Genomic DNA, 14,837 nt, shown 5'->3' on the forward strand with positions numbered 1-14,837 from the left:
ACAGATGGGGAAACCGAGGCCCAGAATGGGGAAGGCCTTGTCAAAGGTCACATAGAGGACTCGGGAAATCTCAACACCTGGGAAAGTAAATCCCACGACCTTTATGCTCTGCTGCTATGTTCGCCCAGCTGAACCTGCATGGTGGCACTTCTGGGACCAGGGGTCAGTAGGGGAAGGGACGAGTCCAATTGGCAGTCAGTGTCAGAGGGATTTGGTCCCCAGAGCAACTGGCCTAGGCAGTGCTGGACCCTGAGGGGCTAGGGCCTCCTACTAGGAGTGGACGAGGTGGGAGGTGCCAGGGCAGGGGTGGGGAGGGGGACGTGGATGGCTGTAGGGAGAAGGACCAGCACTGGCCTCCCCCTGCCCGGGGTGCCAGCACCCTGCCCCCTTGGATGCTGCAGGAGCCCCTGCGTCCTCCCAGCCCAGAAGGCAGCTCATGTACCGGGAGGTGGCCTGTGGACTGCACAAGCCCAGCCCTGATGACAGGACCTCCTTAAAAACAGACAAAGCCCCAGGATGACCACCCCCCGGGGCTTTGGGTCAGGGCCGTGGGGTACTTTGCAGATGGAGAAGTGGAGGCTGCCAGGGCTCGGGCACACGATGAGGCAGCTGCAGGGACAAGGTAGTCCTGTGACCTTGAGCACTACTGTTCCAGGACCTCTGGGCAGAACCTTTTCCTTAGGTCGCTGTACTGGCTCTTCCACAGATGGCGGCTCCTGGTCCCCACTCCCACTGAGACCTTCCCTGGGGCTCCCAGGGGAGTGGGTCAGCAGAGCCACCAGGTTTTCCGGCTGGTTCTCGGGCCTCTGTCCTCACTGCTCCCGCCCCCCTTGCTGCCCGCCCTGTGGCCTGCAGCAGGATGAGCCTCCATTTCCCAGCACCAGGACCCGGACAGCAGAGCACCGGCCCCAGCCATGGAGGCAGGCGGGAGTGGCCCAAGGGGTGGGCTGCAGGCCTCCTCTGTGGCCGTTTCCTGCCTTCCTCCTGCCCATAAACTATTGCCTTGGAAACCAGCTCCAAAGCCAGCCAGGAAAGGGGAAGCCATGTCCCCCAAGGTTGAATCCAGACACTATGGTCTCCCATCTCCCCCTCCTCCACCAACCCGTCAGGGTGGGACACAGGGACAGAGACCCAGCACCTCCCTCCAAGAGTCCCCACAGTCAGGGACCGATGGTATCCGGCCAGAGGGACATGTGGTCTGGGCACCCTGGACCCACTCTGTGCCTCTGAGGCTGGACACCACATTTTTCTGCTGAAAACTGGGGGCTTGGCTTTCAGACCCCGAAGGACACACCACACCAGCCCAGGCACTCACTTCCTCCCTGTTGGACATGGAGGCCTGGCCAGAGCTCCTGGGTCCCTCCCAGCAGCAGCATTTGCTGGCATTTATTAGACCTTGGGGCAGTGTCCTGTAGCTGCTGCCGCCACCGGGGCTGGCTTCCTGTCCCCTCCCAGCTGCCTGCACCCACCCCTCGCCTGCTGCACACCAGGCAGCCAGCCTGAGGAGCCCGGCCCTCCTGCCATGCCCAGGTCCTCACCCCAGTCACTCTCTTGCAGGGAAGGACGTGGAGTCTAATGGCCCATTGCCGCCAAGGGATGAGGGGCCCCCGACCCCAGGCTCCGCCACGAAGGTGCCACCGGTAAGAGCCCAGCCGTGGGAGGTCCAAGGACTCAGCAGGGAGCCTGGCTTGGGGGACAGCAGGGGCGCCAGCCGAGCCTGCCATCCTGCGCCTGCTCCAGGGGAATAGCTCCGAGTCCCAGGCTGTGCCACTCTGAGGAGAGCCACTAAATGAGGGCTGGAGCCACAAGCAGAGCTTCATAGCTGTTGCTTTATTGAAGCCACCTTCTCGGTGTAACACAGGGGACCTGAGAAGGGATGTAGCTGCTAGGTGGTGTTCCGGGGCAGAAAATCGTGATGAAAGGAGACCCCCCAGGCCCTGTGTGCCTTTGCCTGAGCTGTGCCCTCAGCCGGGCTCGCCCTCTCCAGGTCGGTGCTACATTCCACAGGGGTCCACGCACACATCCCAAGCAGGACCTGGGTTCCAGGGATGGTGAGGGCTTTGGGCACCAACCTTCCTTCCCCCAGAGGGTCTCAGCCCAGCGGAGGCACGGCCCCAAGACACTGACTGCAGCTGGTGGCACCAGGTCCTGATGACAGAGATGGGGAGCAGTGGACTTAGAGATGGGTCCTCCCACTGCCCTGGCCACCTATTGCCCCCTGTGATCTTGAGCAATGGCCTTGCTTCTTGGGGACCCCACTTCCTCGTCTGTCAAACAGGGAGTTAGTGGTGGTTCCCTGTCTGTCCCTGTGTCAGATGCAAGGAGAAGAAAAGGCCAGTCCCGCAGGGCTGCTGGGCCATGGGGAGAGCAGCTGGCTTATTGATTTAATGGTGTGAATTTTTTTTAATGTTTTCTCGTGGTCAAATACACATAACATAAAGTTTGCCGTCTTGACCATCTTTAAGTGCACAGCTCAGTGTCATTCAGCACATTCACACCGTGGTGTGGCCGCCACCACCGTCCACCACAGAACGTTCTCATCTTCCCAAACTGAAGCCCTGTCCCCATTACACACCAGCTCCCCAGCCCCTCCTGTCTCTACGAATCTGACGACTCTGGAGACCTAAGTGGAATCACAGTTTTTGTGCTTTCGTATAATGCACAAAAGGCTTCAAGCATAACGTCTTCAAGGTTCATCCACAGTGCAGCGTGTGTCAAAATTTCCTTCCTTTTTAAGGGTGGCAGGATATCCCGTGCACAGGTGGCCACACGTTACCCGTTCACCTGCTGATGGGCACTTGGGTGGTTTCCACTTCCCAGCAACGGTGACTGCGCGGCTGTGAACATACGTGCACGTGTGTTTGTTTGAGTTCCAGTTCTCAGTTCTTGTGGGTATATGCCTAAGAGTGGGATTGAGGGTCCTGGTGATTCTGTGGCTAGAGGCAATTCTAAAAAATTCTGTCTTTAACGCTTTGAAGAACCGCCACGCTCTTCCCAGGGCAGCCACACCCCTTCCATCCTTCTGCCCAGTGCAGAGCACTCCGGCCTCCCACACCTCATTAACGCCTGCTGTTTTCAAAAAAAGTTATAATTGTAGACATCTTCGTGTCTGTGAAGTGGTGTCCCGCTGTGGTTTTGGCTGGCATCTCCCTGATGACTAATTGCATATTAACCATTGAATATCTTTTGTGGAGAAATGTCTGTTCAAGTTCTGGGCCAATTTTTGGATGAGGCTTAGTCTTTCTGTTGTTGAGTTGTAACAGTTCATGTATTCTCCATACTCGACCCTTACCAGATATATGATTTGCAAGTGCTTTCTCCCGTTCTATAGGTTGTTCTAAATTATAGGTTGCAAAGTTCTGGTCAGATGCTAATATTCATGGTTCTGAGCAGCGAACCTAATCCCCGAGGGAGCTGCGTCAGTGCATCGCGCCCAGAGGCAGGCCGCGTGCAGGCGTGAGCAGAAGGCCCAGCCCCTGGGAAGGAGGCGTCGGTGGCGCACTCCGCAGCGCTGCTGGGCAGGGATGCAGTGACCAGACTGCAAGTGGCCTTGCCCAGCGGGGACAGGGGGCAGACGCTCCACTCCATCCCACTCCCCACCCCCAGTCTCGCCTCCTCTGTTCCCCCAGTGCCTGAACCCAGCACGTCCCATTCCGCTGTACCTGTGGAAGGCTGGGCAGTGGGGAACTGGCGGCGGGTCCACGCATCCTCAAGATGCTTGCGAGCCCCCAGCCACCGGTGCCGAGCACCCGACAGAGCTGTAGACAGTAAATAGCTGGCCGCGTAAATGCAGTAGTGGCTGTAATTGCAAGAGGCCTGGGCGGGCCAGAGATGGCGTGTGTCACCCGGGTCTGGTGCCAGCAGGGCAGTCAGAGCTGTCCTCCTGGAGAAGTGGCTTGGGACCACAGGGAAGAGCATTCCAGACGGGGAACAGCATGTCCTGAGGGGGCTCCCAGGAGGGCAACTTGGGGCATGTTGTCGGTCAGCCTGGGCCCCCGGAGTGTCACCTGGCTGAGGTCCGTACACGCATCACCACTCAGGCCTGGATCCTCGTTGCCCCTCATCCTCGGCTCAAAGGCTGCTCCCAGGCAGAGCCCCCCAGGTGCCCATTCCTGTGACCCTTTCTTCCTGTGATCTGGAGTCTTCTTAGTTGGCCGAGAGAGTGTAGCCCTAGAGCGAGACTGCCAGGACTCAGGCCCAGCTCCGCTGCATCATGCACTGCGTGACCCTGGGCAGGCTCTGAACCTCTGGGTGCCCTCATCTGCAGAACGTGTGTCAGAACGACCTGAGCTGTTGTGCCAAATGTGCTTAGAGCCATGTTCACAATCGTGAAACCGTGCACATGTCCTCACCCCTCCCCTCGCTCTCGCAGCTCTCGCTGGTGGATGGTCTGTCGCTCCTGCAGAGAGCAAAACACCGTCGTCTTTACTTTCTAAGCCCAGCACCTGAGGCCAGTCCTGGCACGTGGTGCTGTCCAGACCTCCTGTCCATGGGATGGTTTGAGTCCCAGGCCTGCTGCTCACTAGCTCTGTGACCTTGGGGAGCTTCTTCACCTCCCCTGCCTCAGTTTCCTGGCCCATAAAATGGGGGAAGTAGCTGCACACAGCTCCGAGGTTATTGGAGAATCAGGTGCATGAATGCAGGCAGCCGCAATATCGGAGCAGACAAGGCTTTAGCTCTGTACTTTACTGTCACCACGAGCAGGCAGGGGGTGGGGCCCGGGTCGTCCTTTACAGCTTGTCCACACCCTCTCAGAATCCAGCCCTGATCCCTGATGGCCCCGAGTTTCCTTCCTGCCCTAACCTCCCACCTCATCCCTGTATGTGTGCATGTGTCTGTATGTGTGTATGTGCCCAGGGGAGAGCAGGTCCCTGTATCGTCATTGCCACATGCTACTCTCGTCCCCCCATCACCTTGGCCGTGCCCCGAAGCCCTGTTCTCTCCCTACCTGATTCAATTCTCACTCCTGCAGGCAGAGTTCAGGCTGTGCAATGGGTCTGACAAGGAGTGTGTGTCCCCAACGGCCAGGGTCACCAAGAAGGAGACTCTCAAGGTGGGCCTGGGCCTGGGACCCACACCTGGGCCAGGGAGGCCACCCCCACCCATGCCTGGTCTGCCAACGGGAGAGGACAAACCCTGCCCTGGCTGCTTGCACGCCCCTCTTCCTCTCCTCTCCCTGCCCCGTCCTCACCCCGGGCTGGACAGTGGGAGGAGCGGGGGCAGCCCGGGTCTTCGCCCCTGACCTGCCGCCGGGTGCCCCGGGCCCAGGCGCAGAAGGAGAACTACCGGCAGGAGAAGAAGCGGGCCACGAAGCAGCTCTTCAGTGCCCTGACCGACCCCAGTGTGGTCATCATGGCTGACAGCCTGAAGGTAGGTGGCAGGTGCAGAGTGTGCGGCCATCCGGGAGACGTCCAGCAAGCTTGTCACTGCAGATCTGCATGCACATCCTAGGGCCGCCCTAACAAATGATCCCAGACTGGGGGCTTAAAACAACGGAAACGCGTTCTCCCACAGTACTGGGGGTCAGAGTCCAAAACCAGGGCGTGGCAGGGTTGCGCTCCTTCTGGAGGCTCTAGGGGAGGTGTCACTCCGGCTTCCCAGGAAAGGGGGAAAGGGTCGGGGCCAGGGGCCTGTGCTCAGACCTCACTGAGGCAGTGAGCAACTGGCCCAGCCCCTGAACCTAGGTCTCCCCCTCCATACAGTGGGGGTTAAATGACCCAACTCCGGGGCTGCTGGGAAAAGCAGGGGTGACAGGTGCGCCCGGGAGCCCCGAGGTCTGCAGAGCCCTGGGCCTGTGTGCCCACCCCACAAGTTATGAATGGAAAACCAGGTGCAAACATGAATATTCACTCAGAATGAGAAAAATGGCAACTAGGGTCAGATTTTACCAAGCCGATGACTGCAACAGTCACCAGCATCGCCAGTTCCTCCTGGGACCCTGAGGGCCTTGACCTTGACCTCGACCTCCACGAACCTCACCAGTCAATCTATCCCTGGCCACTCTGTATTTCTTTGGATTCACCATAATGTATGGGCTCCTTCTAAAAACTAAAAGAGAGCCCTGCCCGCAGCACAGCACAAGGCCTGGCTCTGCCCTGAGTTCCCAGGGGACAGTGCCAGCCCCTCCCTGGCACACAGCAGGCACAGGACACTACCCAGGGAGTGGGAGTGACCAAGGGGAGCCTCGAGCAGGTGTGGTGACATCGAGTGAGGGGAAGGGCCCATTGGTGCCCCCCCGATCTTCCCCCTCTCCCCGCCAGTCCAGCCAGATGCCCCAGGGACGGCAGCCTCAGCAGGCGGGCGTTGACCACAGGCCCCTCCCTGCAGATCCGCGGGACCCTGAAGAGCTGGACCAAGCTGTGGTGTGTGCTGAAGCCGGGGGTGCTGCTCATCTACAAGACGCCCAAGGTGGGCCAGTGGGTGGGCACGGTCCTGCTGCACTGCTGCGAGCTCATCGAGCGGCCTTCCAAGAAGGACGGCTTCTGCTTCAAGCTCTTCCACCCGCTGGACCAGTCCGTCTGGGCCGTGAAGGTACCGCCAGGCCATGCTGGGGCGAGGAGAGAGGACCCCGGGTCAGGAGGCATGTCCAGGCCACAACGCGGGGGTAGTCAGAAGGCCCTGGGCAGGCCTCTTGACCCCTCTGAGCCTTGGCACGTCTGGGGATCAGATGTGGCCAGATTCTCCACGTGGAGCACACAGTGGACCTCAGGGAATAGGTGATGGGATGGGACCCAGCTTACACCACGCAGCCCTTACCCGGCCACTGTCCACGAGGGTGGAGGCGGCTGCAGAGCACGCAGAGCCCAGGGCTGCTCCCGGCGGTGGCTGAGGAACAGGCGGTGTGTCTGGCAGCTCCCAGCCCGGACCTCGCCCCTCGTAACTCAGGGGCTGCCCAGCCCAGCACCGAATGGGGAAGGGTTGCCAGGTAAAATCCAGAACGCCCGGTTAAATTTGGATTTCATAGAAACATCAAAGATTTTTGATGTCAGTACGTCCCAAGTATTGCACTGGATATACTGTTCATTATTTCTGAGATTTGAGTTTAACTGGGTGTCCTGGACTTACATTCACTGATTCTGGCCACACTAAATTGGGAAGCTCAGAGCTGGAAAGCTGAGGGTGGAGCTGCCAGCTAAGAAAGGGACAGAGAGTTCTCCTGCCCGCTGCATCTGCCCAGCCAGGTGCCTGACCCCACCCGGGGTCCTGAGGCCCGCAGGTGTCCATGCACATCTGCATGTGGATCCGCACGGTTCTGCATGGTTCATCTGTCCTCAGGTGACATCCAGCCCTCTGTCTCTCCAGGGACCCAAAGGCGAGACTGTGGGCTCCATCACCCAGCCCCTGCCCAGCAGCTACCTGATCTTCAGGGCCGCCTCGGAGTCGGACGGTGAGTCCTCACCTGCTCTGCGGTCTCCCCCTGAAGCAGGACCCCTCGCAGGGCTGTAGCCCAGGTGCAGGTGGCCCCATTCAGGCCCTTCCACTGCCACCCAAGAAGGAGACAGCCTGAAGTCATGGGACAAGCCAAACATGGAGCCAGGCAGGCCTGCCATTCACTGATACCCCTCTCTGAGCCTCAGTTTCCCCATGGGTAAAATGTGACTAGTAACACTGTTTGCCCCACTGTTATTAGACTCTGCTGACCTTATAAAAGCATCCAGATAACAATTACTGACCCCAACCACATGCCAGGATCACTGAGCCAGCAGGTTCTACTGTTACCATCCACATTTGACAGATGGGGAAACTGAGGCATGGGCAAACTGCCAGCAAGAAATTGCTAGAGCCTGGATGAGAATCTGGGTCTCCCTGACTCCCAAATGCATGGCACATTGTTGGCACGCACTGCAGCTCTTGCAGCTGCGACTGCAGTTATTACTGTAACTAGTAGGCTTGCTCCCGGTAACCACCTTCCAACCAGGGTTGTGGCCCTGCTCCACAGCTCCGTGTAAATGCAGCTGCTCCACCTCCTTTCAGCCCTCAGGGCTGGCTCCCCCCAGAGCAGCGGGGTGAGGGGCTGTCACCCGCCAGTGTCCACAGCCATGAGGGCCCTAGCTGGAGCAGCCTGGCCTCGACCCCTGGGCTCCGGCCCCTGCCAGCCTGGAGTCTCTGACTGCTCCTGTCCTGCTGGAGCCACGTCGCCCCTGGTGGTCGAATGCCACAGCACACTCCCTTCCCCAGCCATGCAGTCCCTTTAGAATAAGGGCCATTCCTCCCTCAGTGCCGGGCCCTGCTGGGTTGGACAGGGCAGCCTGTGGGAACTGAGGACTAGCGTTGGGTGGAAGGCCAGCTCCGGGTCCTCGGGTGTGTGACCTCGAGGGGTCACTTACTGTCCTGGCCTTAGCCCCTCTGAAGGGCTGCCTCCTCGGGGCACATCTGTCCTGGACAGGGCATGCTCACCAAGTCCTCATCCACATGCGGTTCCTGGTGTCTGTCCCCCCACCACGCAGCCCCCTCTCCGGCTCCATGGCCCAGCGGGGAAGGGCAGGGACAAGAGGGGCTGGGGTGGAGGGGGTGGGATCCCTGGAGGGTGGGATGGGGCTTCCTGGGGGAAGTGAGGAGAGGACTCCAGACGGGACGTGGTAGGGTCGGGGGTGGGCTTCCGTGGGGGCGGGTCTCACCCGGTGTCCCCCCCCAGGCCGCTGCTGGCTGGACGCCCTGGAGCTGGCGCTGCGCTGCTCCAGCCTGCTGCGCCTGAGCACCTGCAAGCAGGGTCGCGACGGTGACCCGGGCTCCTCGCCAGACGCATCGCCCTCGCCGCTCTACAGCCCGCCCGCCTCGGCCACCGGGCACCCGGACCAGGACCTGTTCCCGTGAGCAGGGGCGCGGGGGACACAGGGGACGCTCCCTGGCATGGCCTCGCTGGTGGGGAGCGGGGAGAGAGCGGCCCACTCATCAGATCTGGAGGCTCTCGGGGCAGCCTCAGTTTCCCCGCATGTGAGACGGGGCTGACGGTGTCAGCGCGGCGGCCGGACCCAGGGCGCCCTGCCCGTTCCAGGCTGAGCGGGTCTTGCGTGGACAACCACCTGGAGCACGATGCGTTCTCGGAGAAGTCGGAGAGAGAGAACGCGGAGGAGTCGGACGCCGAGACCCGGGACCGCAGCCGGAGGACCCCCGGGAGCAGGAGCGACCAGGCGGCACGGAGGGGGACCACCTACGTGGAGCAGGGCCGCGAGGAGGAGCTCGGGGAGGTGGGCCTGGCCCTCGCCCCTCGTGGTGAAGCGGGGTGGCCGTGCCAAGTCCCGGGGAGGGGAGCGCAGGGCCGGGCGTGGGGTCTCAGGAGCTGTGACACCGTGAGTGACAGCAGGGAGGCTGTGGCTGTGGGCAGAGGGGCCACCAGTGCACAAGGCCCGGACAGGCGCAGTCCCCGCAGACCCACCTGCAGACAGCAGAGAGGCTTGGTTGGGCGAAGTGGGGGCGGGTCGAGGAAGCCAGGCTTTGTGGGGACGGGGCACTGTCAGGCCCGGGGCTCTGTCGTCAGGGGTCTTGGTCTTTCTCTTCCAGAAGGGAGGGAGAGAGGAACGGGCTGAGGCTGTGGCTGGTGGAGGAGCAGCAGCCCCTGGCCTCAGCTGGAAAGGGGGTGCTTGGTCCCTGCTGTCCTTTGGGACAGTGCCTTGTTTGCGTCCTGCCCTGCCAGGGACACAGGCTGGTCTCTTCCCCTTGGTGCTCTGTGCAGTCGCTCGTGCTCAGTGGAGAACACGGCCTCCCTGCAGGGGCTGCTGTTCTCCTGGGGAGTGGGCTGCCTGCGTGGGCAGGAACAGGGAGGTCGGCATGGGGCCCGGGGCGCAGGGTGCCGGGGAAGCCAAGCCACCTGTGGGAGCAGCCGTTGTCAGGAGAAAGCCCAGGGCACCGTGGACCCGGTGTCACTGGAGAAGGGGTAGTGGGCAGGTTCAGGCTGTTTCCTAAGGTGCAGCGGGCAGGTCCCAGATGTTTCAGTGAAAAGCGGGAGGGGTGGGGAGGGGACAGGACTGTGTATCGTCTCGTGTTGGGGACACTGTTAGCCATCCAGGAGAGATGCTGCTCCAGGGGGGCGTCTGAGGCTCCAGGCAGACAGAGGCCTGGGCATTCGGGCATGGAGAGGCAGCTGGGGCGCCCCAACCTTCCGAGGCTGAACACATGAGGCTCCACAGAGTAGGGGGGGCAGGGAGGCAGTAGGGACCAGGAGCGCAGGTGTCGCAGGGCCAGCGTCGGAGCAGGGGCATACCTAACAGTTACAGCTGCCGTGGGAGCCCTACGGCTGGCTGGAAATCCAGGCTGCAGCTGGGGTCCACATGGCCGCCCATCAGCCAGCCCCCTCATGGGGCAGACGTGGCCCCTGCCTCCAGGGGCTCCCCGTCCCCTAGGGGCCTAAGCATGCTGTCCGCTAGGCCAGTGCCACTAGGCCTTGTCCACAGCCCTGCATGCACAGAAAGGCACGGCAGCTTGCCTGAGGCGGCCCATCAGGGCAGTGTCAGATCGTGATGTAGGGCCCACTGCTTGCTGCTGTGTGACCTCAGGCACGTTACTTGTCCGCTCTGTAAAGTGGGGAGGACAGTCCTGGTGCCCTGGGCTGCTGTGAGGTGAGAGTCTAGAGCAAAGAAGGGCGCCCCGAGCTCGGGCCTGCTGCTGGGAGCGTGGGACACACACTTGTCTTCTCCAGCTCAGGGCCCGCGTGGGGGCTCCGGGGGAGGGCGGGTTTGGGGGTCCTCAGCCAAGTCCTGCTACGCCCCAGGCCTCAGAGCCACAGGGGCATCCCAGCGGTGACAGCAGGAAGACCCTGACAGTGTCCAGGAAGGGCGGTGGGGCTTGGCTTTCACCCGGGCACTGCGGGCCGGTGGGACTTCCCGTGGGCAGACGGTCCCCGCCGGATGGCCCCGTCCTGAGAGCACCCCACGGAGCCTACCTCCTGACTGTCCCAGCACCCTGTTTGAGATCATCCTGCCCACACGAGGGTTTGCTTGTTGGTGTGGAGGGGAAACCAGGGCCCTGCCTTCTGCCCGCAGACAGAGGGACAAAGCCCAAAGCCCCGAGGCTCAGTCAAGCCGCGGCATGTGTCTGGCAGCCACGACGAGGGTTAGACGCCGCAGGGTTAGACGCCGCGGGGAAGGAAGTGAGCCTGTGGCCCGTGACCCGGACACAGGAGGGAACCTTTCTAAAGGAAGCACGGGCTTTTGGAGGTGATGATAAGTTCATGCTGTTCATTGTGGTGACGGCTTCACGGGTGTGTCCTTACCTCCAGAGTCATCGGGAATAGACATTAGGTTTGTTGTATGCCACTCATACCTCCATAAAGTGGTTGAAAAGAAAAAAGAAAAAGAAATGTTTTAGATTACGTATTTTTTTAATGGGAGAGCGGGCCTGCAGCACCTGCCCGGGGCATGACTGTGACGTTAGACGGACTGACGCCTCCAGGCCCCCAGGAACCCGGCCGCTGGGAGGGGCTTCCCCCTGCCTGTGGGACAGTCACACGGAGTCCACTGGCAGGTTACAACAGCCAGGTTGGGGCAGCTCCGCCCCTGCACTCAGTGGGCCCAGGTCAGCAATCTGGAAGGGGCAGGGCCCGCGGGCAGGAGACAGAGGCGGGCATGAGGGTGCCCAAGCTGGGGCCCGTGGGTGTCCCCTCCTCCAGCAGGGCCAGCTGCCGTGGTCCCACCTACCCTCCTGGCTCCCCCAGGGCCTGACCTCGGCCCCTCTGCTGCAGCTGGGCGAGGCGTCCCAGGTGGAGACCGTGTCGGAGGAGAACAGGAGCCTGGTGTGGGTTCTGCTGAAGCAGCTGCGGCCCGGCATGGACCTGTCCCGTGTGGCGCTGCCCACCTTCGTGCTGGAGCCCCGCTCCTTCCTCAGCAAGCTCTCCGACTACTACTGCCACGCCGACCTGCTCTCCAGGTGAGCACCACACCAGGAGGAGGGAGCCCCGCAGCCCCTGCCTACCCCATGAGGGTTCCAGAGTCCCCCACATGCTTCCCCGGGGCCCAGGCTGAGCTCGGTCCACTGTGCCTGCTGGCTTTGGCCTCCACAGTGGCCCAGTCTCCATGACCAGACTCAGAAGAGCAGGTGGAGGGGTAGGGTCAGGGAGGTGGTGCAGTCACTGTCACTGGAGCCGTTGATGGTGAGCGTGGACCTCCTGTCCCCCTGCGCCCTGTGCCCTGTCATCAGCACCCTCAAGCTGAACAGGGTGCGCTGCAGAAGCAGGCAAGCGGGCTGTATGCTCAGGAGCCAGTGAGGGCAGGGGCATCCGGGGGGGCTTCCTGGAGGCGGGGGCACCTTGGCAGCCCCAAGCCTGCAGCTCCCTCTCTGCCCCAGCATGGCACTTTATGGTTACGTGGAGAACCCACTTCCCCAGGGTAGGGACCAGGGGTGTCCAGAGCACCCACGCCTGGTGGCCTGTTTCCAGATGAGTGGAGGGACGTCGGGATGGTGGAGGGAGGGGTCAGGGATAGGAGGAGGGCACGGCTGACCTGGAGTCAGAGTTCACCCGTGGCAGGGCCGCCCTGGAGGAGGACGCCTACAGCCGCATGAAGCTCGTGCTGCGGTGGTACCTGTCCGGCTTCTACAAGAAGCCTAAGGTAAGAAGCCACCAGCTGGGGAGGGCAGGGCTGCAGCCAGGGCTCTGTGCACTCAGCGCTCATCCCCTGGCACCTGCACTGAGTCCCTGGGCCACCCCCTACCCCATATGGCTTGAAGGGTGCTGCTCGTCCCCACAGCAGTCTGGGTTCTCAGCGGTGAGGACAGGGCCCTGACCTCCCACAGAGGGCCCCCCAGACAGCTCCAGCCAGGTCCCCAAGGGTGGTCCCAATTCCCTGAGGGCCCAAGTTAGACCCCTTCCCTGGCCCCAAGAAAACCGCTGTGTTGGTGACGCTGCCAGGCTATGGGGCTTGGAAAGGTGCTTTCAACCCTGAACCTCCAGGTACCTTTGGGATCTGTGGATTTCATAATTTTCTGGTCAAGGAACCCCTTTTTAGCACCCCAAACCCAGGCCTTGGGGGACATCAGGACTGCTGTGGTTGAAGGGAGGGGGAAGGGCCGGCAGCTCTGCCCACTCCCCTGACCCCGCCAGGGAGCCTGGGCTTCCACGAGACACAAGTTTGAAAGCCACCATTCTGGTCCCACCTATTCACTATGCAGATAGGGAAACTGAGGCTTGGGAGGTGAGGGAACGACCCCAAAGTCATACAGTGGGTGGGGTATGGAGCCAGGGCTCCCAGCTCTGCCTGGGGCCTTTCGAGGCCAGCTTTGAGCAGCATCTGAAATCCAGGAGGAGTGTGAACTGGTCAGGGTTTTGTGTCCCCCTCTGAGCTGAGAAGCGGACAGGATGCCGCCTAGGCTGTCCCCCCAGAATGTAAACCATGGGCAAAGCATATGCTCCCCAAAGCAGAAGAGGGGAGCTGTTCCCAGATGCTGCTGACAAGCCAGGCCACCCCCCCAGATCCCAGGCAGTGGGCCACCCACTCCCACTCTCCCTCGGTCCACCCCACCCAACGCAGGGTCCATGGCTCGGCCCTGCCAGGAGCTTCTTCCCTGCCTGAGCCCTCAGACGCATCTCTCTGTTCGTTGCCTGCAGGGAATCAAGAAGCCCTACAACCCCATCCTGGGGGAGACCTTCCGCTGCTGCTGGTTCCACCCCCAGACCAACAGCCACACCTTCTACATAGCAGAGCAGGCAAGCGCCCCCCGCCTCTCCCGGCGCTGGGGTGGGCAGGGCCCTGGCAGCAGGCGGGGCAGGTCTGACCCCAGTGCACGTTTCTTGATGGACCCACATCCTTCCCAGTGAAAGGGCTCTGGGCCTGGCCACTGCCAGCAGGAATTCCCAGAGGGTGCAGGCACGGTGTTGCTGTAGCCGCCGAAAACATCTCCTTGCTGGGGGGCAGTGCACCCCATTTCCCACGGGGCACTATGGGGTGACACAGGGATTCGAGTCTGCTGCTGGGCCCCACGACTCAGGCTGGGCACCGCTGGACAACATGGGCAAGAGCCGGGAGGGCCTCCCACACGGAGTCAGGGTTCAGGGCTTCTCCCCAGGAGGCTGGGCTCTCGCTTCCCTGGGATTGCCCATTTCTGGGGCCATTTCCAGAGCTGCCTCTGCCCGCAGGTGTCCCACCACCCACCAGTGTCTGCCTTCCATGTCAGCAACCGGAAGGACGGCTTCTGCATTAGCGGCAGCATCACGGCCAAGTCCAGGTTCTATGGTGAGGGGCTCACCCTGGGTGCTTCCTGGGGCCTCGGGGAAATGGGGAAGGACCCGGCTCCAGGAGCTGCTGGACACCAAGAGCTCAAGTGGTGGCCGTGTGCATATCAGCGACACATGGGGGTAAAAGTGCTCAGACCCTGGATGGGGCAGAGCCAGCCCGGCCTGGGCTCACTTTCCCAGCTGGGAGTGGGCACCTTTTGCAGGGATGCCATGAGGGTTAAGAGAGACCCTGCAAGAAAGGTGCAGTCTAGAGCTGTCCAGTTTGGTAGCCACTAGCCACGTGTGGCTGTCTAAGTGGATTAAAAGGAAATAAAACTTTAAACTCAATCCCTCAGTCATTTGAGACCTGTCGCATGTGCTCAGTAGCCACAAGTGGCTGGTGGCCCCGTGTAGGGCAGGCAGGAACGCTCCATTATTACAGGAAGGTCTTTCGGACGTGGGTGCACAGAAAGCATCTGTTTCCATTTCCCCGTTGTTGGCAGAGGGTGCTGCATGCCCGTGTGCCCAGCTGGCTGCAGGGTACATGGAGGTCTGCAGGGGGTGACAGGGGGCATCTCCCTCAGGGTCCGTTCACCTTTTCTGCCCCATGCTCCCATCTCTGGCAGCAGCTGGGGGTGGAACCCCTCTACCAGGATGTTTAAAATCCAAGAGGGTCTCAGGCTAGAATCCCTGG

General features: G+C 61.6%; 1 protein-coding gene across 5 annotated transcripts in view; it reads left to right on the forward strand.

Annotated features, from left to right (window-relative positions):
* The window catches only part of OSBPL5 (oxysterol binding protein like 5), a 65,629-nt gene that overhangs the window by 36,590 nt on the left and 14,202 nt on the right, over positions 1-14,837 (forward strand). For 4 of the 5 annotated variants that reach the window (XM_063092866.1, XM_063092870.1, XM_063092869.1 and 1 more), the window contains exons 3-13: positions 1,558-1,640; positions 4,973-5,053; positions 5,269-5,370; positions 6,328-6,531; positions 7,303-7,387; positions 8,636-8,810; positions 8,996-9,188; positions 11,651-11,862; positions 12,461-12,542; positions 13,538-13,636; positions 14,066-14,162. In XM_063092866.1, coding sequence (XP_062948936.1) covers positions 1,558-1,640; positions 4,973-5,053; positions 5,269-5,370; positions 6,328-6,531; positions 7,303-7,387; positions 8,636-8,810; positions 8,996-9,188; positions 11,651-11,862; positions 12,461-12,542; positions 13,538-13,636; positions 14,066-14,162 — 1,413 coding nt within the window. The remainder of the gene's footprint in view (positions 1-1,557; positions 1,641-4,972; positions 5,054-5,268; positions 5,371-6,327; positions 6,532-7,302; positions 7,388-8,635; positions 8,811-8,995; positions 9,189-11,650; positions 11,863-12,460; positions 12,543-13,537; positions 13,637-14,065; positions 14,163-14,837) is intronic. The other variant, XM_063092868.1, reaches the window with a different exon arrangement.

This window comes from Cynocephalus volans, chromosome 4 (assembly GCF_027409185.1).
Source record: "Cynocephalus volans isolate mCynVol1 chromosome 4, mCynVol1.pri, whole genome shotgun sequence".
Lineage (NCBI taxonomy): Eukaryota > Metazoa > Chordata > Mammalia > Dermoptera > Cynocephalidae > Cynocephalus > Cynocephalus volans.